The sequence below is a fragment of the Colobus angolensis genome, unplaced genomic scaffold, assembly GCF_000951035.1.
Source record: "Colobus angolensis palliatus isolate OR3802 unplaced genomic scaffold, Cang.pa_1.0 Scaffold10, whole genome shotgun sequence".
Taxonomy (NCBI): domain Eukaryota; kingdom Metazoa; phylum Chordata; class Mammalia; order Primates; family Cercopithecidae; genus Colobus; species Colobus angolensis.
In genome coordinates this window covers 20,820,773-20,846,202 of record NW_012110919.1, presented here as the reverse complement: position 1 = coordinate 20,846,202, position 25,430 = coordinate 20,820,773, and the positions used below count along the sequence as shown (strand labels likewise).

General features: G+C 43.8%; 1 protein-coding gene across 5 annotated transcripts in view; it reads right to left on the bottom strand.

The window, feature by feature from the left end:
• Nucleotides 1-25,430, bottom strand: part of UBE3B (ubiquitin protein ligase E3B) — a 62,597-nt gene that overhangs the window by 32,087 nt on the left and 5,080 nt on the right. For 3 of the 5 annotated variants that reach the window (XM_011936057.1, XM_011936065.1, XM_011936072.1), the window contains exons 3-9: nt 24,216-24,397; nt 23,948-24,068; nt 21,565-21,624; nt 21,061-21,165; nt 18,968-19,064; nt 17,626-17,711; nt 16,907-17,140 (exon numbers count right to left, since the gene is read on the bottom strand). In XM_011936057.1, the coding sequence (XP_011791447.1) occupies nt 17,036-17,140; nt 17,626-17,711; nt 18,968-19,064; nt 21,061-21,165; nt 21,565-21,624; nt 23,948-24,068; nt 24,216-24,376 (735 nt within the window). In that variant the 5' untranslated portion in view covers nt 24,377-24,397 and the 3' untranslated portion in view covers nt 16,907-17,035. Of the gene's footprint in view, nt 1-173; nt 346-4,755; nt 4,924-6,409; nt 6,574-8,127; nt 8,306-9,590; nt 9,712-10,021; nt 10,128-16,558; nt 16,642-16,906; nt 17,141-17,625; nt 17,712-18,967; nt 19,065-21,060; nt 21,166-21,564; nt 21,625-23,947; nt 24,069-24,215; nt 24,398-25,430 lie in introns of those variants that run through there. The other 2 variants (XM_011936040.1, XM_011936049.1) reach the window with 1 other exon arrangement.

Here is a 25,430-nt window from a genome sequence, read left to right as displayed (position 1 = left end):
CTGAACTTTTACTGCATGCTGCTCACTTCGTAAATGGCCAGTTCTGACAATGCCCTGCCACACAGGTCCAAATGTTTGCAGTAATCACATTAGCAATGACTTCCTTACTGACACTGTATTTCGGTCTCTCCATATTCTAGGAAAGGAATTCAGTACCACAGCAGTCAACCTACGTGATGAGGTGCCGTGAACAGTCACAGAACAGCATCAGCATGGCCAAGAGTTGCTTGGACTCTTCAGTGTCGTTGTTCAGGCATTCCAAGAAGAGCTTTAACCCTCCGTGGGGCCCGAGCTCACAGATAAATGCCCACAGTTTGGGCAGCAGGTCATCAAGGTAAGTGAGACCTGGAAAAAAGACAGAGAAACCTAAGCTTCAGGTGGACACTCCACCTGGTCTGTTATTTCTCCTATCCAGTGGGAAAACAAAACACTTAAACCTATTTACGAACATTTAATGCACGTGAGAAGAAGGTGGGATTATGGAGAAAAGCATTATCACCACAAGAATAACAATGATAAGAGCCAGTAGTTAGTGGGTGCTGACTACGTGCCAGGCACCATTCTAAGCACTCTGTATGTATTGTTTGCTTTCCACTTTCTGAGGCCCAGCGTTATCCCCATCTTATACAGGAGGAAACTGAAACACAGAGAGGTTAAACAATTGGCCCCAAATCACACAGCCTATATGTCAGAGCCAAGAATAGAACTCAGGTCTGACTTAGCATTATGCTTTAAATCAGGGATCAGCAATTTGTTTCAGGAAACAGCCAAAGAGTAAATATTTTTAGGCACTGTGGGCCAGAAGGTCTCTGCTGTTAAATCTAGCCAAGTTTGAGCAAAAAACAATTCATCCATCAGGCAGCCCTCAGAACCAGAAGAGGTTCAGACAGCTCCAGTCCGCATTCTGGGCAGGCAACATTTAGGGGCAAAACTGAAGTGAGGTACAGAGACAGTTTGATTGGTTACACCTCGGCTTTGCCTTATTTGAACGTGGTCTGATCAGATGGCCACCTGTGATTGACTGAAGCTAGGCTGCTGTGATTGGCAGCTATTTGTTACAAAAATACTGAATACTCCTAAGTTAGACTTCTAGTCAGTTTACATACTAAGTTAGGCTGCAGTTCCTTATCTAAGGACTTCAAATATGGAAGCATCCTCAGGCCAAATTTAGTCTAACACTGTTAAAACTACTCAGTGCTACCAATACAGCACAAAAGCGGCCACAGACAATGTGTAAAGAAACAGATTTGGCAGCCCGGTGCGGTGGCTCACGCCTGTAATCCCAGCACTTTGGGAGGCCAAGGTGAGTGGATCACCTGAGGTCAGGAGTTTTGAGACCAACCTGGCCAACATGATGAAACCCTGTCTCTCCTAAAAAATATAAAAATCAGCTGGGCATGGTGGCCAGCACCTGTAATCCCAGCTACTCAAGAGACTGAGGCAGGAGAATTGCTTGAACCTGGGAGGCAGAGGTTGCAGTGAGCCGAGATCAAGCCATTGCACTCTAGTCTGGGCGACAAGAGTGAAACTCCGTCTCCAAAAAAAAAAAAAGACAGAAAGAAACATTTGGCTCTGTTCTAGTAAAAATTCATTGACAGAAACAAGTAGTGGGCTGGATTTGGCCCCCACACAGTAGTCTGCTGACCCCCGCCTTAAACCATCTTGCAGGCTCACCACCTTTGGCAAAGCTTCCCCCATCTACCTCTATTATTCTACTTATGTTACAAGTGGAAATGCAGTCAATGACTGTGGTAGGATGCTCTGAAATAACAAAAATGGAACCCTGAGGAAGCAAAAGGGGACACAGAGGACATTCTAAGTTTGTTTCCTCATGGCTACAAGGCATCAGACACACAGGCCATATCACTGATATAGTTTACATCTAATAACGCAGCTATTGACTTAGAATGGCTGGATCTGAAATGCCATGTATCACTGAATATACAGTAAGGTGTGTTTCTCAGAAAAGCACATTCACCTTGTATTTGAGCCCTTATAATACCTTTCATCTTACAGGGTACTCTCTGAATTATTTAGTTTTCAATACAGAACTGTTTGGGGAAAGTATATTAGCCAGCAGTGGGAGTTGGGGGAACTCTACCAGTGCTATTGAAGGATGCTTAGAGGGTGAACTGAAGGAATTCTAAAGGCAGCCAAGAATTGTACCAATTTAGTGATTATGCCTAGAGCTTAGACCTCACATTTTCAAGGGTAGGAGGATGTGGTTATAAAGAAGCCTTTAGAAGCAAGACTTTCTTGATCTGTTGGTGATTACATAGATGCCCCACTCATAACTAGTCTTTCAACTGTCCATGTTATATCAAACATACCCAAGAATGTGGAAATCTCACAATTCAAAAACAGGTTAAAATAGAAACAGAAGAAACAGTTACACTGTGGAGATCACAAATATACTCCTATAGGATAAAAGAAGAAAAGCAAATGTCCTCAAGTTCTGTATAAAGGACTCATGTAGCGTAGACTAGAATACTCATAGCATCACACGCTGATTCAACAAGGGCTGCATATCAAGCCATTAAGACAGAGATGGAGACAGTGGGCCTGGCAGAGGAATGGCAGACAGACCAGCAGTGGCGCCAGTGCTGTCAGATGCGTGTGAGGAGCACAGACACTTCCTAAGTTGACAGCAGAAAAACAACAGTATTTTAAAAACAAGTGTTATTTTCCATAATCTTAGTTGCTAAATAGACTGAATATCAAACATACACTTTAGTTTATCTTCATCCTTAAAGTGTATATTTTCAAGTCGACTAAAAAACCTACATTTGGATTCTCTCACTTGGGAAAATGAGCTTCAATGTGAGCTCATTTAAAAAGCTGGACACAAACCATAACCCCAAGCTCCTCTCACTCAAGATGCTGCCCAAACCCTCAGGTGCTGGGGTGCCCCAGGTATGGTCTTGCCCCTTCTCTGCTCCCTCTGCTCATCTTTGGGAAACCTGCCCTAGGCTGAAAGCCCATGGCTTTACACTCCATCTCTCAGCTGATGCTCCCAGAGTGTCACCTCTGCCAGCATGCCTGGCAGGCCCCTTTCCCTCGTCACAGCCACAACACAACAGACTCCCCACAGGCCCTGCCCCTGGTCTTCCCCAGCTCAGCAAATGGTGCTACTATCCACACAGGTGGTTGGGCCAACAACCTGGTATCTTCTTTAAACCCCTTGGTCCTCACACTCCCAAATCCAAGCTACCAGTAAGACCCCTATCTTCTACCTCTAAAACAAATCTAAATCCTCCTGTCTTAATCTCCATTGCCACTACACTAGGCCAGTGGCTTTCAACCAGGAATGACTTTGCCTCCCAGGAGGCATCTGGCTGAATGCCAAATGTGAAGATATGTTTGGCTGTCACAGCTGGTTGGGAAGGTGCTACTGGCATCTATGAGTAGGGACCAGGGCTGCTAAACATCCCAAAACACAAAAGACAGCCCCTCACAACAAAGAATGGGCCAGCCCAAGATGTCCGTAATGCTGAGGCTGAGAAATCCTGCTGCAGCCCAAGCCAACATCGTCTCTCAGCATTTTCATTTTCACAGCGCCCATTGTTATATGAGACCTACTTTTTACTTACTTATTTTTGGTCTCCCCACTACTTGAATATAATCCCCTTGAGAACGAAGAACTCGGCTGTCTCGTTCACCTCTGTATCCTCAGTGCCTGGCACACAGGGGCGCTCAATAAATATTTGAAGAATGGATAAGTGTGAAAGAGAAGCAGTGATTTATGATGCTAAAAAATGTAAAATGCAGCAGAGAAGTTCTTAATCCTTCATGTAACAAAAGGCTTTCACAGTTTACAAAGGCCTTTTGTACTTGTAAGACCAATTCATAACAACTGTGCTGCAACCTAAAAGCCCGTGTTGCCCAGTTCTGTGCTCAGAGGGGACTCTCCTCCATGTTAAGCTAAAAAGGCCAATGCTGGGCATATCCACATGATGAGATACTATGCAGCCAATAAAGATAAGGTTTTCAAAGAATTTGTGACATGGTAAAATGATTACTGGAAAGGAAAGGATATCGCCATATATTTCAATTTAAATATATTTATGGCCGGGCATGGTGGCTCAAGCCTGTAATCCCAGCACTTTGGGAGGCCGAGATGGGCGGATCACGAGGTCAGGAGATCAAGACCATCCTGGCTAACACGGTGAAACCCCGTCTCTACTAAAAAAATACAAAAAACTAGCCGGGCGAGGTGGTGGGCACCTGTAGTCCCAGCTACTCGGGAGGCTGAGGCAGGAGAATGGCGTAAACCCAGGAGGTGGAGCTTGCAGTGAGCTGAGATCTGGCCATTGCGCTCCAGCCTGGGCCACAGAGCGAGACTCCGTCTCAAAAAAAAAAAAAAAAAAATATATATATATATATTTATGTTATATGTGCAGTACACTCAGGCACAGTTGATTGTTTTTGGATTATGGAATTAAAAGCAGTTTTTTTTTTTTGCAACCCTATCTTTTTTGTTTTTTTACTCAGAAAACATAAAAACTTTTTAAAAGTAAATTGTACTTCATAATTAAAATAAGAGTCACAAAACAGGAATGAGATGGAAGTGCTCATGACTGAGGTTAGCATGAGCAATTTAACTGAGGTGGATCAATTTCTAAGAGGAATAGCTCAAAAAACACCCTCCTTCAGAATCTATTTTCTGAGTCAAAAAAGCCAGAAAAAAACATCAACTTTTGCTAAGACGAACTGCCAAATGTGAGAGGTGTAGAAGATGCCTTGGGGACTGCGAACCTGTGAGTATCTGCAGCCGGATCTGTGTGAGAGTTGTCAGCGAGGTCTGGTAGAGGACACAGATGTTGCAAACCTTTTGGACTTCTGCAGAGTCGACCCGTTTACCCCCAACAGGCCTGAGAATATTCCGGACTGATGCCGACTTTTGAAAAGCACGCTTTAGGAGACCTGGCATGGAGAAAAGAAGACGTGAGTAGCAGCTCAGCCAGCTGCCAAATCCCACCCTGGAAAAGGAAGAGCATTTCAATAGAGCTCTAAACGCACAGCCAGGCCAGACAGTGGGGCAACTCACTCAATTTAAGGCATTTCTTTGGGATAAATTAGAAAAACATTAACAACAGGTTTTTAGATGTAATCCAAAGATCTCTTCTGAATACCCAAAAATTTCTCAGAATAAGCTAGGCATATTCAGATCTCACATAGGATTCTTACACTGGAAATCACCAAATTTCAAAACCCACAATGGTAAAAATTCAGAGGACTATATTAGGGGAAGAGGGGCAAAGGCAGGGGCCCTGGCTACATCTCTATTTTCTGTGCCGTTAGAGGGAAGTAAGGCATGACCACCTCTAGTTCTGACACCTGGTTTTGAATGATATTCTACCTTTGTTTTCAATCTTCCCATTGATATCCTGCTGGAGTTACATTTGCTGAGTCCATGCTTACTGCAAGCTATGAGACAGAGTTTTTGCAACACACTGAGTAGCAGAAGAACAGACACCCTGAACCTGAAAACCCACCACAGGCGGGTTACTCTGTCAAATTATGCGTTAGTGGCCTTTCCATAACTTTTTATGAGTGTGCAACAAGAACCTTCCCATGGAACCCATTACTGACCCTGTGACAGGAAAGCCACTGAAGTGCTAGCCCCGCCTGTGGTTCAGTGAGTGGCTCCTTTATAAAGAGTCCCACATGGGAGATTAATTTTCTTAAGAACTCAGAAAAGCTCTACTTCTAAGAAATTAGAAGAAAGCATCCACAGATCCCTTTTCATGTTGGTTTCTGAAACATTTCACGTTCATTCACCGCCAAACTGAAGTTCACAGGTAGCCACAGTGGCCCTAATGGAACACGTGTGTGGATATGCTTTTATGACCCAATCTTGATTGTGTTCACCTATTTCTATTTCCCCAATCCTTGTTTTCTATTCCTATGGATTTTTTGTTTTGCTATATATGAACTTAGTGACTTAACAAGCCTCAAAATTGTTGTGGAACAAGCTAGAGGCCAGGTGTGGTGGCTCATGTATGTCATCCCAGCACTTTGGGAGGCTGAGGTGGGCGTATTGCTTGAGGTCAGGAATTGGAAACAAACCTGGGCAACAAGGTAAGGCCCCCATCTCTACAAAAGAAAAAAAAAAAATTAGCCAGGCATGGCAGTACACGCCTATATTCCCAGCTATTATACTTGGGAGGCTGATGTGGGAGGATCACCTGAGCCTAGGAATTAGATGCTGTAGTGAGCTATGATTGTGCCACTGCACTGCAGCCTGGGTGATACAGTGAGACTCTGTCTCTAACAACAAGAACAACAACAACAACAAAAACAAAGTTAGAGCATCCCACAAACACAGTGGAACATCCACACAGGAAGAAACAGGAGCTGCACTTTAGCCAAGCGGAGCGACAGGGTCGGGCCTGCTCCCACCACTCACTCTTCACTGGGAGCACATTCTGGGGGGATGCTGGCTGCGCATGGGCTGGCTCCTGGCTCTCTAGCAGCTTCTTGCTCAGGATGTCACAGAAGAAGATCCGGATCAGAGGCACCCCCCACAGGAACTGCAGCTGTTTGGTGATCAAGTGCATTGACTCGTTAAGGCTAGGAGAGAGCAGAGGAGACCTGGTCTGTCAGTTTCATCTGATGCAGGGCCAAGGCCAGCCCACACAGCTCCTAACAGCTTTCCTCTGGGAGCTGGAGCTAGGACCTGGCACTCAACATGGCAAAGAAGATTACAAAAATAAAAAGTGAAACTAACAAATCATTGCTGAGGGTCTGGTATGTCAAGGGCATTGACTCTTCATCTTGTCTGCTTTCCCCAGGTCCCCAGGCTCCATGAGTCACACTCTTCTTGAAGACACTTGCTACCACCCAGGTGACAAAAACAATCTTGTACCCACTGCACGGCCTCCCTCCTCACAGCTGGTCTGCAGGTGGTGGGGGGCCAAATTGAGATGACTCAGCAGCCTCTTCAGTGTTTCCTTGCCTTCCAGGGGCTCCCTGCCTGACTCCACACGGCACTCAGCATCCCTCAAATTCCTGGAATCTGCTGTCACCTTCCTGCTCAAGAAGATGAGGTGACACCCCTCCCTACTGGTTCCCACATTGATCATCATATTGTTAATAGCCACCAACCCTGAGCACGGCCAGGCCTGCTGGTAGGTGATTTACATGCATTATCTCATTCAATCCTTCTAGAAAGCCCTATCAAAGGGACGGTGAAAATTATCCCCAGGTTTCAGATGAGGAAAGCGAGGCAAAGCAAGTCGTCCAAGTCCCTCCAAGAAAAGGGAGTGGAGCGGAGAGCAGGCTGCCTGCAAAGGTGCTGCTCTGCTTCGCTTACCTCCCACAGCCTCCTGACTCTCAGCACCTCCACCCCATCCTCTTCAGGCTGGGGTGTCACGCTGGGGCAGGCTGTTCCCTAGCAATGAGTCTTTTTTAACTAGATAGGACCCAGGGATGTCACTCAGTTACAAAAAAGAGCAAATTTGGGGATTTCCTCCCCTGGCCTTTAGTTTTCTGCTGCCAGGCACCCCATGCCTTGAGCAGATACGTGAACAAGAAAACAGGTGGGCAGCAGAGCTGGTTTCTCTCCAGAAACCACTTTATCTCAGCTCAGGTAGATGTTTCAAATTCATGAAGCTGCGCCTTACTTGATCTCCCTTCTTCTAGTCTAGTGTTTCTCATGTTTTTAAGTTCGTAATTAAACTTTTAAAAATTTATATTCCATCTCTTGAAAAGGATTTTGGGTGATTTCTATTCCCTTTGAATCATTTGTCTTGTTTTAGCATCTCCAAAACATGGCAGTCTAGTCAATCAATAAAAGTGACAGTGAAGAAGAAAAAACATCGATAAGGTCCATAACTGAATGGAAGGAACAAAACACAAAATAGTATGATTTCAATTTTGTAAAAAATGATCAGTATTTCTAGATAGGAAAACTGACAAGATGTTCACTCAAGTTATCTTTGGTTTACAGGACAATGGTCTGGTTTTTATCCTCTTTTGTTCTTATTCACAATTTATTAATATATAATGAATACGTATTATTTTTGTAATAAGAAACAAAACACCACAAGCTGGAAGAAACAAAGAAAGAAGAAGAAGATGGTGGGAGAGAGGCAGGAAAGACAGTGATTTGCATCTGGGACTCACCCATAATCCACAGATTGGGAGAACCAGCCAAGGACAGGATGCCAGTGGGTCAGGTTGGACTTCTTCTGGGACACGTACTTCTGACAGTAGCACAGCATCTGGGTGAGCAAACTCACGAACCCATCTGTCTCCTCCTCTAATACTTTGGGGCTGAGGGAGCCCAAGTGTAGGAGGTTGCCTAGAGAGACAGAAGGCTGAGTGTGATGGGCCCAAACACTTTGGTGCCTCCCGGCCCTGTTTCCTGTCTGTGACTCAGGCGGCCACATCACATGTGCAGGAAGACATTTCCACATAAGGGGCACCTGTCAGTGCTGGAGGCTGCTATGTGGTGCAAAGGTAAGAAACAGGCCGAGCTGACTTCAAATCCTGGTTCTGCCACAGACAAGGTGTGCCGTGGCTGTCAACCCATGTCTCAAACTTGTTTCTTCATTTGTAAGATGGGACTGATGATCCCTACTGTCCATATGAGGATGAAGTAGCAGGTAAAATGTCAGGCACACAGAGGTAAATGATATTTAGTTAGTACTACATTTTAATATTATATTAATGCTTAAAAATCAAGGGTCAACATAAGAAATGACCTTTGAAGAATATCTGAATGTCCTGGGAAGTCGCTGTTATTCAACATTCACCAGTTAGTCAACATCACTCAAGTGAACACTCGCACCATAAACTCCTCATGAAATTTGGCCCCAGGGAAGTTTTTATCTCAAGTCTGTAATCCCACAGGCTGAGGCGTGTGGATTGCTCAAGCCCAGGAGTTTGAGACTAGTCTGGGCAATGTGGTGAAAAACCCTGTCTCCACTAAAAATACAAAAATTAGTCGGTCATGGTAGTGTGCGCTTGTAGTCCCAGCTACTCAGGAGACTGAGGTGGGACATCACCTAAGCCTGGGAAGTCTAGGATGCAGTGAGCCATGACTGTGCCACTGCACTCCAGCCTGCGTGACAGAGTGAGACCCTGTCTTCAAACAAAACAAAACAAAACAAAAAACAGCTTTTCCTATCTAAAATAAATGTAGGCAAGGAGAATTTTGTGCCTCTGCCTCAAATGCTTCTATTAACAAATCCTTTCTTCCATCTACAGTGAAAACACTGTAAAATAGGTAATGCAGGCGTTGCTCTGATATAAGCCCCACCTAACTACTCCCTCCCTTCTCCCTTGAGATGAGAATTATCCAGGCAATTCACCACATTTCCACTTTTTCCTTGACTGCCAGGAAGCTAAAGGCTGACATCTAATGTTCATTAACAGTCACTTAACTAGTTTATCAGGCCAGTATATTTTCCATGTGATTTTAATTTACATGTCTATTTTAACTGTCTATCTAAATATGTATTTTTTATTGTAAGCACTTCCAACTGTTACAAAAAACAACCAAATCTCTAGAATAGTGACAGGCAAAACACTTGGGCTTTCCCTGATGGCCAGGATACAGTCAAGTTCCAGCCACGGATACTCACTCATCAGACAAAGCGTATGGCATCCTTCTAAACTTTCACATACATCACGGCATCGATCTTCGTCTCTTAAAAACATGATGAATTTACGAAGCATGTCATGGGATTCTAAAACAGTGAGGCGCTGCAAACAACGGCAGACCGTTAAATCGGAAACTGCCAGGAACAGTTTCCTGTAGAGAGTGAACCTGATCACTTGCAGATCACCCCTGGTTATGCAGGATGTGCTAGTAAACACCAAGAAGAAAATGGACAGATGAGAACCCACTTCTTTGGGCTACTAACACAAGTGTGTCTATCATGGCCACTGGTCCCAAAGAACAATTAAAGGGAGGTGTGGAAATAAGCAGAGAAGCCATTTTACTTTCTGATGTCTAAGAAGAAAAGCAAAAACACAATTGAGTTTTCGCGGGGAACTCACAGAGCCTGCTTACCTCAGGGGTCACTGTGCTGAGATGAGTCACCAGAGCAGGCACAGACATGATGTGGATGAGGAATGGCCGAATCAGATTGTCTGAGAACTGTGCAGCAATCACAGGGCTAGACACAGACAGATCCGCTCATTCAGACAGGGTCTCCGTGTGCATCCAGAACAAAAGCACAACCCCACCAACGTGCTCAAATCCCTAGAAATTATTCTGCATGGGATTTCTGAGAAAACTGAAGGCTGAAACTGGGGACACACACTAGGGAAATGGGCAAGTCAGTGATGGTACAGTAGCTGATGCCAGACTGTGCAGCTATGAAAAACCAGTTTTGAAATTTTACTGACATGAGAGAATGCTCATGCTATAATCAACTTTAAAAAAAGGTAGGATGAAAAACTACATACATGGAAGAGGAAGGAGTTTGTGATGGGGAGGGAGGGAAAAAAGGGGGTTTTGGAGCGCTGGTATAATCGATTTCTCTATTGGGTGGTGCTTACCCAGGTGTGTTCACTCTGTGACAGCTCACTAATAACTCATACTTCAGTTAAGCAGGGTATTTAAAAGTATATATGCACTATAGACACACAATATATACATATATAGTATACATATAGTATATATACTATATATAAGCATATATAGATATAATGTTTTGAAATATAAACACAAATATAGATACATTTTTAAAAGACTGAGGTGACAGATAAAGTCAACAATGTATCTCTGGTTGTAGAATCATGAGAATTTTTTTCTTTTTTATGTTTTTCTGCTTTATCTAGGTTTTCTATAATAAGTATGTATTGCTTCCATAATCAAAAAAAAGATAAATACTATTAAATAATGATCCCTATCCCACACCATACATAAAAAATAATGAAATGAGCCACAGACCTAAATGCTAGCTTCATAACTAAAACTATAAAATTCTTAGAAGAAAACACAACTTTGAGATTTCAGGTTAGGCAATGATTTCTGAGACATCACACTAAAAGCACAAGTGTCAAAAGAAAAAAAATAGGTAAGTTGTGCTTCTTCAAAGTTTAAAACTTTTGTGATTCAAAAGACACTATCAAAAAAGTGAAAAGACAACCCATTGAATGGAAGGAAACAGCTGCAGATCACTTTTCTGAAAAGGGACTTGTATCTAGAGCACATAAAGAACTCACAACTCTCATAAAAGATGAATCATCCAATTAAAAAGTGGACGAAGGATCTAAACATACATTTCTCCAAGAAAGATAGACAAACGGTTAATAAATACATGAAAAGATGTTCAACATCACTAGCTAGTACATCACAGGGAGTTGTAAATCAAAACGACAGTGAGACATCCCTGTACACCCACTGGGATGGCTAAATAAAAAAGACAGATAACAAGTGTTGACAAGGATGTGGAGAAACTGGAGCCCTCACATACTACTGCTGGAAATGTAAAATAGTGCAGGTGTTTTGGAAAATAATTTGGCAATTCTTCAAAAGGTTAAGCATGGAGTTACCACATAACCCAGGTAAGTCTACTCCTAGGAATATGCCCAAGAGAAATGAAAACATATGTCTACACAAAAACTTGTACATAAATGTTCATAGCAGTATCATTTATAACAGTCAAAAAGCAGAAACAACTCAAATGTGGTATATCCATATAATGGAATATTATTTGGCCATAAAAATGCATGAAGTACTAATCCATGCTACAACATGGATGAACTCCGATTATAATATGCAAAGTGAAAAAAGCCAGTAGCGGGCCGGGCGCGGTGGCTCAAGCCTGTAATCCCAGCACTTTGGGAGGCCGAGACGGGCGGATCACGAGGTCAGGAGATCGAGACCATCCTGGCTAACACGGTGAAACCCCATCTCTACTAAAAAATACAAAAAAACTAGCCGGGTGAGGTGGCGGGCGCCTGTAGTCCCAGCTACTTGGGAGGCTGAGGCAGGAGAATGGCGTAAACCCGGGAGGCGGAGCTTGCAGTGAGCTGAGATCCGGCCACTGCACTCCAGCCCGGGCGACAGAGCAAGACTCCGTCTCAAAAAAAAAAAAAAGAAAAAGAAAAAAGCCAGTAGCAAAAGACCACATATTATATGATTCCATTTATGTGAGATGTCCAGAACAGGCAAATCCAAAGAGATAGAAAGTAGATTAGTTGTTGCCAGGGGTTCTGGGGAGAGGGGAAAAAGGAGTGACTGCTAATGGGTATTAGGTTTCTTTTCAGGGTGATAAAATATTAATGGAATTAGATTGTGGTGATGGTTGGGAATAGGCCCCCAAAATCTGGCCATAAACTGGCCCCAAAACTGGCCATAAACAAAATCTCTGCAGCACTGTGACATGTTTGTGATGACCATGACACTCACGGCTGGAAGACTGTAGGTTTACCAGAATGAGGGCAAGGAACACCTGGCCCACCCAGGGCGGGAAAACCATTTAAAGGCATTCTTAAACCACAAACAATAGCATGAGTGATCTGTGCCTTAAGGACATGATCCTGCTGCAGATAACTAGCCCAACCCATCCCTTTATTTCAGCCCATACGTTTGTCTCCCCTCTAAGGAATACTTTTAGTTAATCTATAATCTATAGAAACAATGCTTATCACTGGCTTGCTGTCAATAAATACGTGGGTAAATCTCTGTTCAAGGCTCTCAGCTCCGAAGGCTGCGAGATCCCTGATTTCCCACTCCACATCTCTATATTTCTGTGTGTCTTTAATTCCTCCAGCACTGCTGGGTTAGGGTCTCCCCGACCAAGTTGGTCTCGGCAGGTGATGGTTGCACAACTCTGTGAACATACTAAACGCCAGGGAATGGTATGCTTTAAATGAATCAAGCGTATGAGATGTGAATTAGACTTCAATAAAGTTACTTTAAAAAATCACTCAGAGGTCATGCAGAAAAAAAGGTAAGAGAACAACTTACAGAGGGAAAAAAGGTTTCTTCTAGCTAACGTGCTCCAATAGCAATGAGCAGAGGTGTCAGTGGTATTTAGGCTCTCAGAATTCACACTATACACTTTCACTTTCAAGAGTACCATTTTGGGAACAAGGACATTTTATGAGGCTGAAATGTTGAAAATATCAGTACCTATGTTCACCACTTGTCTAGATGAGGCTAACCAACCGAGCTAACCTCTCTGATCTGAGTGGGGCACACGAAAAGAGAACCATGTTATTTTCTGCATGTTAGAAAGAAGTTTAAAACAGAATAACACAATTCCCTAAACAGAAGAAAAGCAAACCACAAAGAATGCTGCTGAAACTACAACCAGTCACTTCGCATTTGCAAGGAAGGGACTGCATCGTTTCAAGGGCACAAAGGGCTGGAGCATTCTCTGGCGGTTCTCACAGAAACCTGTGGATTCCATCCTGGGCCATATCCCTAAGTAACTTGGCCTGACTGACTGGGAGCGACTATCAGTGGAAGCATTATAGGACTGCAGGGCTGCCTCAATGTTTGGAGTGGTGTGATCTTTTGAGTCTGCATGAGGCCAGATTCAAAAACCACAGACACTGCAAACACTCCTACATCTCCCTCAATTTCTTATTACCGATTTTCCCAGCATGAAGTCAACAGAATCTTTCTTTAGCCCACCTGTAGCTGCTGCATTTAAGTATCCCTGGGTGACAAAGTCTGTAAGTGGACTGCTTAGTCAAATGTTTAACAGGGCTAGACATGGTTGGGGGCGGTGGGAAGGATAAACAAAACAGGTAGGACTGACATACAGTCCCTGCTAACAGAGAGCTCAGAGTACAACCAGGGAGCTGGGCAGGCATACGGGGAAAAACAGAAGCCAGGGCTAGTGGGTACATGACTAGGTGCTTGGGCAAACTAGGGGTCCAGATAATCAATGCCATGGCAGTGTGAGGAACAGGGCAAGTCTGGGAAGGTTCCCACGTGCTATTTACTAAAATAAAATATATTATTCTTAGAATACAAAAATGTGTCCAACATGTGAGGCAAGTACAAAGAATAAGAAGAAAGAGTATGAGCTCTGGAGTTAAATAACCTGGGTTTAGTTTCTGGCCTGGCCACTCCTGCTGTGTGACCAAGAGCAAACGGTTTAACTTCTCTGGGCCTTAGCTTCCTCATCTATAAAATGGAGAAAAGCCACGTGTGGTGGCGCACTCCTATAATCCCAGCACTTTTTGAGAGGCTGAGGCATGAGGATCACTTGAGGCCAGGAGTTTGAGAGCAGCCTGGGCAACACTGTGAGACCCCATCTCTACAAAAATTTTAAAAATAAAAAAATTAGCTGGGCATGTGCCTGTAGCCCTAGCTACATGGGAGGCTGAGGTGGAAGGATGGCTTGAGCCCAGGAGTTTGAGGCTGCAGTGAGCTCTGATCATGCCACTGCACTCCACCCTTGATGGCAAAGCGCAACCCTGTCTCACAAATAAATAAATAAAACGGAGATCAGAGAATGTGGTGAGGAGTCAGTTAACATGTGTAAAAGTTTTAGAACAACGTGTGGCCCATAAATGTTAGCTATTCCTATTTCAGGATTTAGTGATCATGTCTTGGCACACCACTGACGATTTTATAGACTTTCATATATTTCTGTATGATGAAACCACTGATATCTTATTTTAAAAGGTCCTGATTGTGTTCAATTATACACAAACATTCAGAGGGGAAAAGTACTATTTGGGAAAAAGGCTTTAGAGTAGCCTGGCCTTAACAAGTGATACAGTGGAATCTAATACATACAGAGAAGAAAAACTACAAGGATGGCTGCTGGTTATATTCTTAAAGGAGAATTTAAGTGTGGTAGAATGACTGGATGTGAGCATGCTGGTGAATTACATGTGAATTACAACCACACCGGGGGCAGGGGAGGGATGCTGGACAGGAAAGAAAAGTGAGGTGCTCCTAGAGCTTGTGTCTCTGGAGGTGGAGGGGGAGGCAGAGCTGCTCCTGACTTTGAGAGTTCAGGCCTCAGTGTGCTAACCTTCACTGTGTCTGCCAGAGGACAGCGGGCAATGCTGCTGGAATGAGCTGCCCCACAAGGTGACTTGGGTAGGGACAGTTGCAGTGAATCTGTTTATTAGGCTTCTGGGAAAACCTGTTTGTATCTAGACATTAGGGCTCATTAAATACAACTCACATAACTTCTCTAAAAGTATGAAATGAAGGCACAATTGTCTATTAGATAATTAGCTCTACTTCCGTAACTAATGACAGCATAACTGGTTACATCCTGTTCTTCTGTGTAAGGGTCTAGCCTCTAGAAGCATGCGGTCTAACGTGGTAGCCACTGGCTACACGTGGCTACTGAGCACTTAAAAATGTGACTGGTCCAAATTCAGACGTGCTCTAAGTACATACCAGTTTTGAAGACTTGGCATGAAGAGAAAAATGTAACACGTTATTTAATTTTAATTAAAATAATTTTAAAATATTGATTACACATAAAAATAACATTTTGGATATATTAGTTTAAATAATTTAAACAGCCCCCTCTGGTTAGTGGTTAGCGGAAAGCACAGTCTAGACCAGGTGTTTTATAAACTATGGCCTATTTCTGTAAATAAAGTTTTACTGGAACACAGTCATGCTCATTTGTGTCTGTACAATCTACGGCTGCTTTCAAGATGCAATGGCAGAGTGGTTGTGACAGAGGCTGTATGGCCCATAGAGCTGAAAATATTTATCCAGCTCTTTCTAGAAAATTTGGCCAACCCATGCTCTAGCCCATCATTTTTCAAATAGGTTTTCCATGGAAAATGATTTCATGGGATATCAACGGCATCCAAAAAACAAGGCAGAGGTATTCCATGCTCAGATATGTTTGGGCCAACCCCGGGTTAAATAAGCCCATGGGGTCCGGCTAGCATAGCAGGACTTCTCAGAGCTCTCAGCATGAAGGTGTACTGTAGATCCACAGATGGGGGCAGAGCAGCAGCTTTCACCAAGCTGGTTCCACCATGACCCTCTTCCAGGATTATTAACATCTCCCCAAGCTAGTGTTCCCCTCGACAGTTTAAACATGTTCTGGACCTATGAATAAGCATGGTGTTTTACATTTGGCAATTCTCAGAATTGCAGGTATAATTTCCATAAGGAATTACTTAGCTTCTTCAGTACTTGACATCTCTAAACTAAGTGAAGGCAAATATTACCTCTTCTCTGGTCCTCCAAATTCTAACATTTCACATGCGTGTTCACATTACTTCCTTAATCCTCTCACCCTGCCGTTTGTTGGGCTTCTTCTGGCTCTTAGGTTTTTTGTTTTGCCAATTAAAACTTCAAAAGGAAAAATGATTGCATTTTGGTCTCTTTTAGATAAAAGAAATTCATTTTGAATAGTTTCCAAAGATCACACTGCAATAATATTCAGGGCTGAAGATTAAGAAATATTCAAGACTGAAGATTAAGAAAAAGTTTGAGCAGTCACAAATGTGTTCACTTTCATTAAGAACAACGTTTCCCTTAAATTCTGACAAAGTGGGCAAGTCTATACCTAATACCAGTAACGAGAGAAAGAAAAACCAAGAGGAGGAAGCATTCAGGAACATGCCAACACCTCAGCTATGGTTTCTTACTCACCGCAATGCTAGAGAAAAGGCTGCTGTTAAAGTGCCTTTGGATAGACAAGGACGGGGTCTTGCCAGGCCACGGGTTAACAATACCTGAAAAGAATGTTTTAATTGGTCAGAGGATGATACCAACTTTATATTCATTTGTACATAAAAAAGCAAAAAACTAAAATGAGTCCTTCAGATAAAAAAACTACTGTAAGCCAGGCAGGAGGATTCCTTGAGGCCAGCCTGGGTGACAGAGCAACCTGTCTCTTAAAAAAAAAAAAAAAAAAGTATGCAGTGTTTTTACAAAAGGCAAGGGAAGAAAGTATTGGGTAATGAGGTTAACTCTACCACTCTTTCTCTACTTTAAATATTATGGTTAGAAATTCTATAATAATAAAGTTAAAAAAAAAAGCTAATAAAAATAATGCCAGACTTAAAATTTAAAGACACCATATTATTTTAGAAGCCGTTCAATTATGGCGTGAAGTAGAAGTTTCCTCTAGTGAGACAACTGCCAGTCATACCAGCTTCTGCCAACAGACCACCTCACAGGGCTGTTGTGAGAAGCATGTGAAACCAAACCAGGAAACAGCCCATCACAGTGCTAGGTAGAAGGAAGGGCAAAATCAACATTACTTCTCAAACTCAAGAATTCCATAGTGCCTTTAAACAGCAATCAGGCTTTCTTAACGATTCCCTAGAGGTATGATCTGGCACAACAAGGTACGAAGTGGAAAGGGCTGTTTGAGGACACAGAGCTAGAAATATGATTCTAGACATCAACCAAGGAGGAATCTGAGGGAACAAGCCCTGAGGTCTCCTTCCAGAGTTTAAATGTCAAAAGACTGGATTACTCCTGCAGTCAAAAATGTAGAGCATTCAGGGGATCCCAGCACCACTGTCCTCCCTTTACCTGACCCACAAGTGAGACAAGGCAGGGGAAGGAAGAAGAGGACAGCAGGCATCAAGCTCTTCCTATGAAAAGCGTTTCTGAGGAGGGCACCAGGTATGCTGAACGCAAATGTAAAAATACAGCTGCAGGTGTTGGAGAGTGGGGAAGTTGCACATTGGGGGGCAGGGGTCACAGACCTGCAGCACAGAATAAAATCCATGCTGGTTGAGATGTCCCATTATATTTGCACAAATGTGGTTCATCGCTGGTCGAAGACTTTCACCTAAACAAAGAAAACAGTGAGAACAAAAAAATCTCTTGCCATAATGTGACTGTTGATGTGGGACAGGAAATTGTGTCCCACACCCAAGGCCCTAAGAAATGAGATGCCCCTGGCTTGCCTTCCTTTTCCCTTAGGCCTGGTGCCAGAGCACAGGGAGGCAATGCGTATCTGGAACTCTATCCCTCCTGGAAGGCCTGGCGCAAGTGTCACCTCTTGATTGATGGGTCCCGTCATGCCCCTAGCCAGAAGTGACATCTCTGGCCTCTGAGCTCCTGTAGCACCTTTTTAAATTCTCTCCTAGGGCCTAGCACTGTCTTCTCTGGAGGGATGCCTCCTCTCCTCAATGGGACATGCCCAGAACTCAACAATTTTTGGGTTCCCTCCAAGAGGCCAGGGTCATGCCTGAAATAAACCCTCCTTGCTGACCTGGAGCCTTTGCATAGTTTCCCCTGCTTTCTGTTTCATCCCCGCTCTTCACTCTGTGAATCCTAGCTCTCTCTCCAGCTCTCAGCTCACACACCACTTCTTCAGGAAAGCTAGAGCCCCAGACCAAGCAAGGCCTCCCCACCCTACTGGACACTCTCATTTCTCTTGCAGGCTTCCTTCCAAGCACTTAACACATTATTGTCATTTTATATCTATGAGCGACGTCTATTTAATGCCTGTTTTCCTCATAGGAAACACGCCTGTTTTCCTCATTAAGTTCTGTGAGGAAGGGAGCACCTAAAGTCCCCGGAGGGCAATGCCCCTTTCTGTTTTGCTTATCTCTGTCTCTTCAGCGCCTCGCGGCATCTGGCACATATGGGCTACTTGTTGAACAGATGAATGAAATGACCATATGAAACACATGGGGCTAAGGACACTTACCAGGGAAGGAGGCAGTTTATAATGCAAATTTTATGGGCAAAATAGAATTATTCACAACCTAATGATTTTCCAAGTAAAATGACAAGGCTTAAGTGAATGTTATCACTTGGAGGCTAAGGCACTGTAGGAATTATAAAAATTAAGATCAGAAGAACCATGCCTTTAAATGTAAATTCAAAGAAGGGTAGAGTACAACACACAATGCTGAATGGATTCTGGATACTGTGACGCAGTCTGATGGTCAGTGCCAAGGGCATCCTCATTGGTATGGTCTCAGGGCCTTCCCTGAGGCTTGTGGTGGCAAAAATGTTTCTTACAAAGGAAAAAAGGTCCCTGAACTCTCTGTGGAAATGTTCGTTACAGAATATTTTGAAGCAAGTCCCACAGACCTTTTCCCCGAAGAATTTTCCACGTTGAAGTGTCTGTGAAGGTGACAAGCATCGTGAGGTACAGGGTGATGAGTCGGGAGTCTTGCAGGATTTCAGGCTGGAAACAATAAACACAGCAAGATTTAAGACACAGGTCCTCTGATTCCAGACAGCGAAGTGTTCACTTTACAAGTGCTCTACAGGCACTCAGCCTGGAATCACCGAGTCAGGATTATAAGTCAGTCTTTATTCTTTTTCTCTTGGGCAATGACCACTTCAGGAGTTAAATAACAAGGAATCTGACACTCTAGTGCTTGACCATGGAATCATATATTCCTGGGAATGGAGAACTGAGAATCCCTAGAAAACAAGATGACCAGGGCTGGCTTGCTGTATGTACATGTGCCTGCCTGTCTGTCTGAACTCTGCAGAAACAGAGCAGAAATGCAATTGAGCATGACTGGGACTCTGGGCTCAGCCTTCTGACTTCACCACTTACTAGCTGTGTGAGCTTAGGCAAGTTTCTTAACCTCTCTGTGCCTCAGTTTCCTCATCTGTTAACCAGAAATAACAACACTGCTTTCCTCATAGGGTTGTTGTGAGAAATAAACGGATTAATGCGTACAATGCACTAAGAACAGTGCCTGGCACATAACTCACTTCATGTAATGTTGGCTGCTGTTCTAATTTTGATGACAGTTCATTGTTTCACCAAGTGTAAGTTAAGCAAAAGGCCTGACTGCTTTCTAGGCCCACAGACCCTATAGCAGGTCCACCTGGAAGGGACCTTGGAGACAACCTTGGAGACCACTGAGTTCAAAACCCTAAGCTCATGGACAGTAAGAGAGGGGAAGCAGCTTATTCAAGGTCACGTGGGAAATCAGCAGTGGCATCAGGACTGAATTTCACACATTCCTGGCTCCAGAGTCAGGGCCCTTTTTCTCCTGATGTCTATTTCTTTGCATAAACTTTTTTTTGTCTGTTCAAAATAGAAGAGCCTCTCCTCCAAGAACCTGTTGTGGAATGTGCACACAGACAGCAGATAAACAAGGATCCGCCTGGCAGACTGCAGGTAGGGAAATATCTTGCCCACTTGGCCCTGAGTCATTTGGTGGACTCCCAGGGCTCCAAGCAACATAGTGTGGAAACCCTGCCCTGAGCCATGTCTCACCTGAAAAGCCAGGTGTGGCTTGCTGCTGGCCACTGCCTTGGCTGTGTCATTGGCAAGAGCCATTCCTGAGCACCCAAAGAGGGATGGCTGGGAATGGATTATTACTGGCATGGTGGGTGGTCCGGGGACTTTCGTTCCATTACTGAGCTGCTACCTGTGTCCTTGCCAAGCCTCTGTCCCTGAAACCTCTCTTTCCCTATGTGCAAAGTAGAAAAGGCTCCTGTATATGTCTGCTCACACCCCTGTCCATCCTTTTCAGAACACTGAAGGGGGTGGGGGAGCACAGGACCAGGCTGGGTTAGTGACAGTACCCCATTCCTCTTGCCACTTTGACTGGTTCAGAGACGAACCCAGGATTCCACTGGACCTACAAGAAACCTGCATTTTTGAACTGGTCGGGAGACCTCTCTTCCCTTTAGTCAAGACAGGATAAGACTATAAAGTCAAAACTGGTGGTTGCCATGATTATAGCAGGAAAGGACGAGGTGACCCCAAAAGGGAGCAGGGATGAGAGAAAAGAATCCAGAAACCCCTGGCTCTCCTCATCCCCAGCTGCCATGTTACTGAATATATTCTAGAGCACAGCGTTCTCTTCCTTGCTTAACCGGTAGGTGATACTAGCTGTGCTCAAGTTGGGCTTCTGTACTTGTAACAAGAGGCCTGACTAGTATAATAATGTAGATCATAAAGTACTGATTACATTAAATGAACAGGAAGGAAAGTGACAGATTCCCTGGCATGGAGGCTGTGGCGTGGCAAGCGGATTAAGGGTCCAACACACACCAAAGAAGGGCTCACATTGATAATAGCATCAAAATTCCTCTCTTCCAGAACAGGGGCTCAGCTAGCAACTCTGATTGATAGGGACTCTGAAAATACAGACTAAAGTCTACAGGTGAAAATGACATATTTATTGTTTCTGGTTTTGCTTTTTTTTTTTTACCTTGAGCTGCTTGAGAAAATCACAGCAGTACCACAGAATGCTCTTGATCTGTTTAATCCAAAGGAGCGTGAGGTCCTTAGAACAAGCCAGGGACACATACCACACCTATAGGTGGGAAAAAGAGGAATGTCATGGGCTGTTAGAGAGATCATATCACATATGCTGTAACTGTTGGAACTGGACCTATTAGTTAGGTCCAGTGCCAGACAAAGCAATGGACCTGAATGGATGAATAAGCTGCAAACAGGACTTATTTTAACACTAAACCCAAAGACAAAATAGCCTAGTAAGAAAATTTACTATTCTGTGTTGTGGCAAGAGCAGAATGTAGCTACTTGGATCATGAAGAAACTAAGGAATCATTTGTACTTTGGTAATGTTTTCCATCCACTACCTATTTGCATTTGTGTGTGAATTGGTCCTAACATTCAACAGGAACTTTCAGAGTCCAGTAGGTTGGCCCTTAAGAGCTTGTGGGAGACACTGCGGCTCCCATCCACTTACCTTCGGCTCATTCTCAGCATCCATGCTGCTCAGGATGCTGCGACACAACTTCTCAAATCTCTGTAAAGAGACACACTGGGGGTTATACATTCCCACAACCCATCAAAAAGTGAAAACAAGCCTTCGGCGGGTACCGGGCACGTGCAGGTATTATGCCAGGTGATTCACAGACATAATCACATGCAGTTCCTTCCTACAGATGAGGACACTGAAGGTCAGAAAGACTAAAGGGTTCTCCAACGGGTGGCCCAAGAGCTGGAGGAACCCTACAGAAATGTTTTAGAAACTGGTAGATTTCACATAAAAATCCAAATTGAGGCTTCTTTCAAAAAACAGTATCAATCTGGCCAACTGGACTTGGATTCCTGTAGGCCTGCTGCTGTCTCCTCAACTGTGCTCTCCAGTTTACTGTTTCTTAAGCACCATGGATACTGATTTTGCCTCAGACAGCAGCCAAAGGCTGCTGTATCATCATTTGTATCCTGTAATGCAAAAGGAAGAAAAGTGGAAACTAGAAAACAGGTTCCATTTTGGCTATACCAATCATGGATCCGCCCTTAAACCATGTGATACTGGGCAGCTGCCCTACCACACTGAGCTGCAGTTTCCTGCTCTGTAAGATGAGGGTCACCTCCTCCAGCTTATCTGTCCTCATCTACGCAATCATGTGTTCACTGCCTGCATAGTCCTCCCTCTCTTGCTGGGCTATGAGCTCTATGAGCGTAGAGACCTTGCCTGTCCTGTTTCCTCCCAAGGGCCCAGTGCCTAGAGAGGGTTGGCACAATGTGAAGCTTAGCAACAGCGAACGCCTAACAGCTGGTAACATGGAGACATGCCTCAATGGCATTGTTAGTACTATTACAGATAACTAGCTGCTTTCCTGGGATTATATTTTTTAGGCTGATCATTCTAATCCCTCAGGTGCAAACTGGCACCCTTTGTATGATTTGCAGGATATTTAAAAAACTTCAGGCCGCACGCGGTGGCTCAAGCCTGTAATCCCAGCACTTTGGGAGGCCGAGACGGGCGGATCACGAGGTCAGGAGATTGAGACCATCCTGGCTAACATGGTGAAACCCCGTCTCTACTAAAAAATACAAAAAAAAAAACTAGCCAGGCAAGGTGGCAGGCGCCTGTAGTCCCAGCTACTCGGGAGGCTGAGGCAGGAGAATGGCGTAAACCCAGGAGGCGGAGCTTGCAGTGAGCTGGGATTCGGCCACTGCACTCCAGCCTGGACGACAGAGTGAGACTCCGTCTCAAAAAAAAAAAAAATTTCAAATTAATTGCCAAGATTTACAAATTAGAACACTGATGGTGGCTCACGCCTGTAATCCCAGCACTTTGGGAGGCTGAGGAAGGTGGATCACTTGAGCCCAGGAGTTTAAGGCCAGCCTGGGCAATATGGTAAAACCCTATCTCTACAAAAAATACAAAAATTTGCTGCACGTGGTGGCACACACCTGCAGTTCCACCTACTCAGGAGGCTGAGGTAGAAGAATCGTTTGAGCCTCAGGAGGTTAAGACTATAGTGAGCCGTGATAGTGCTACTGCACTCCAGCCTGGGCAACAGTGATACCCTGTCTCAGAAAATGAATGAATGCATGAACATTGAGCATAAAGACTCAGATCTTTGGCATCTCTTTAAAAAAAAAAAAATCAGAGGCTGGGTGCAGTGGCTCATGCCTGTAATCCCAGCATTTTGGGAGGCTAAGGTGGGTGGATCATGAGGTTAAGAGATTGAGACCATCCTGGCTAACATGGTGAAACCCCATCTCTACTAAAAACACAAAAATTAGTTGGGCATGGTGGCACATGCCTGTAGTTCCAGCTACTTGGAAGGCTGAGGCAGCAGAATTGCTTGAACCCAGGAGGTGAAGACTGGCAGTGAGCCGAGACTGCGCCACTGCACTCCAGCCTGGCGACAGAGCGAGATTTTTGTCTCAAAAAAAAAAAAAAAAAAATTCAGAGTATGAGTCCACCACCAAGCTGTGTAGTAGCTGCTCCCCGTGGATGGGGCAGGCCACAGACCCTGCTACTTCCTTTGATGTCCTTACCACTGCTACCTGTCAGTTACCGTTTAATATGATTTGTATTTTGTATTATGTTTTATCTCATATATGGTTTTTTTACTCATTTACCTAAACTTCCCGGATCTTGCATGCATCTGAGTTCAACTTGTGCTTATAATGGTCAATGTGAAAAGATTCCTAAAAGCACTGGGCATAATCCCTCCAAAACAGGTCCCAAGAAAACAAAAGGGACAGGATGTGGGGGTGACAGTAACTAGTTCATAAAGCTGCTATAAGAACAAACTGAGTTAATATTAATAATTATAAAAGATCTGACATATGGAAGTATTACACGTTTGCTATTATCATTTTACCTCGTTATCCTCTTTGATTCTGAATACGAATAGCAGTTTCCTGGCAATCTTAAAAATACAAAGTGCACTTCTTTTAGTGGACCCAGGGTCATCTGCTTTAAAAAAGTCATCAATCTCTCTCCTAGAAAGGAAAGGGCAGAAAAAGACATTCTAAATTAAGACCTTGTAGCACCTGGAAGGCTTTTCAAGCACTCTTAAGAAAAACCTCATGTATCTGCCATTCATTGGGAGCCAGAGAAGCATGTGCTAGGGAGATCCTAGCCCTTACCTGATATCTCTCTGCAGTCGACTCCGACAGAGAAAACTCTGGACGTGGGCCTGGATCACAACAGCTGCCCGCTCCCGCTCCTTCTGCACAAGCCTTTCTTCTCGTGCCTGACGGGCTCTATCGATGAACCATGCTCTCGAGGTCTGAGACAGGGTGAACATGTTTGCAAACCTGCACAAACCCTGCAAGGAAAATGGGCAAGTAGGTGTTGTAGATTGTTGTGTGGAAAACACATACAGAAAGAGGCTCAAGAGCAGAGGGTGGGCAGGACCTGGGCAGCAGAGATACTCAGGACCTGTCAACACCCTCCAAAGTGCTAACAGCTCTCCAGCACAAGTCCAAACCTCCTACAGGCTCTTTCGTGCAATTCACCAAGACCAGGGATGCTACATCCTGTATTAAATAATCTCATTCTTAGGGAAGAGAACAGCACCTGGCATAGGATAAGGTCAGGTCCAGCTTTACGAATGAACAAAGAATGAATCAATCCCACCCATAAAGCTCTAATTCAAACCAGGTATCCTGTAGGTCAAAGATTCCCAGATATTTGAATTTTCTGGAATAGGCCACAGTATTTGGGAAACCAAAACTGAGAAGTCAGCTTTTATTTTGCCAAGTAAGGACTCGAGGGAAAAATCAAACATGATTATTTGCTGTCATCATTATCGTATTTATCCATTCACTAAATAAATATTTACCGGTGCCTACTTTGTGACAGCACCCAACAAAGAAAGGCCCATTTTAACATTAACAAAGCAAAAGGTACACATTTCAGAATGCAAGACAATCCATGACATTTAGTATATTTGGTTTTATGTATAGCCTATTGCATTGTCCTTACAGTTACTAATCCTGCCAAGGACCAGTAAAGACTTTACTGCAGAACTGGTCCTGTCCACTAACAGATTCTTTTCTGAAGAGAAGCTCTAAATTATATACTAAGTTTTTATCTAAATCACCAGTAACTGTTTTTTTCCCAAAGGGACAGCTTTTGCTAGCAGCCTAAAGCACATAGCACTGACCCATGGAGGCTCCCATACTGAGATGATTTTTTTAGATGCTTGATGACTTTGCCATTCTATACAAAACGCACTATCAGCCCAGTTAAAAACACTGAAATGAATTATTCAGAAAGCCAGACTTCCAGAAAAGAATCTCTCTACCAGGCTACTTTACTCAAAGTAGCACCCACACAAAAATACCACCCAGAGTAAA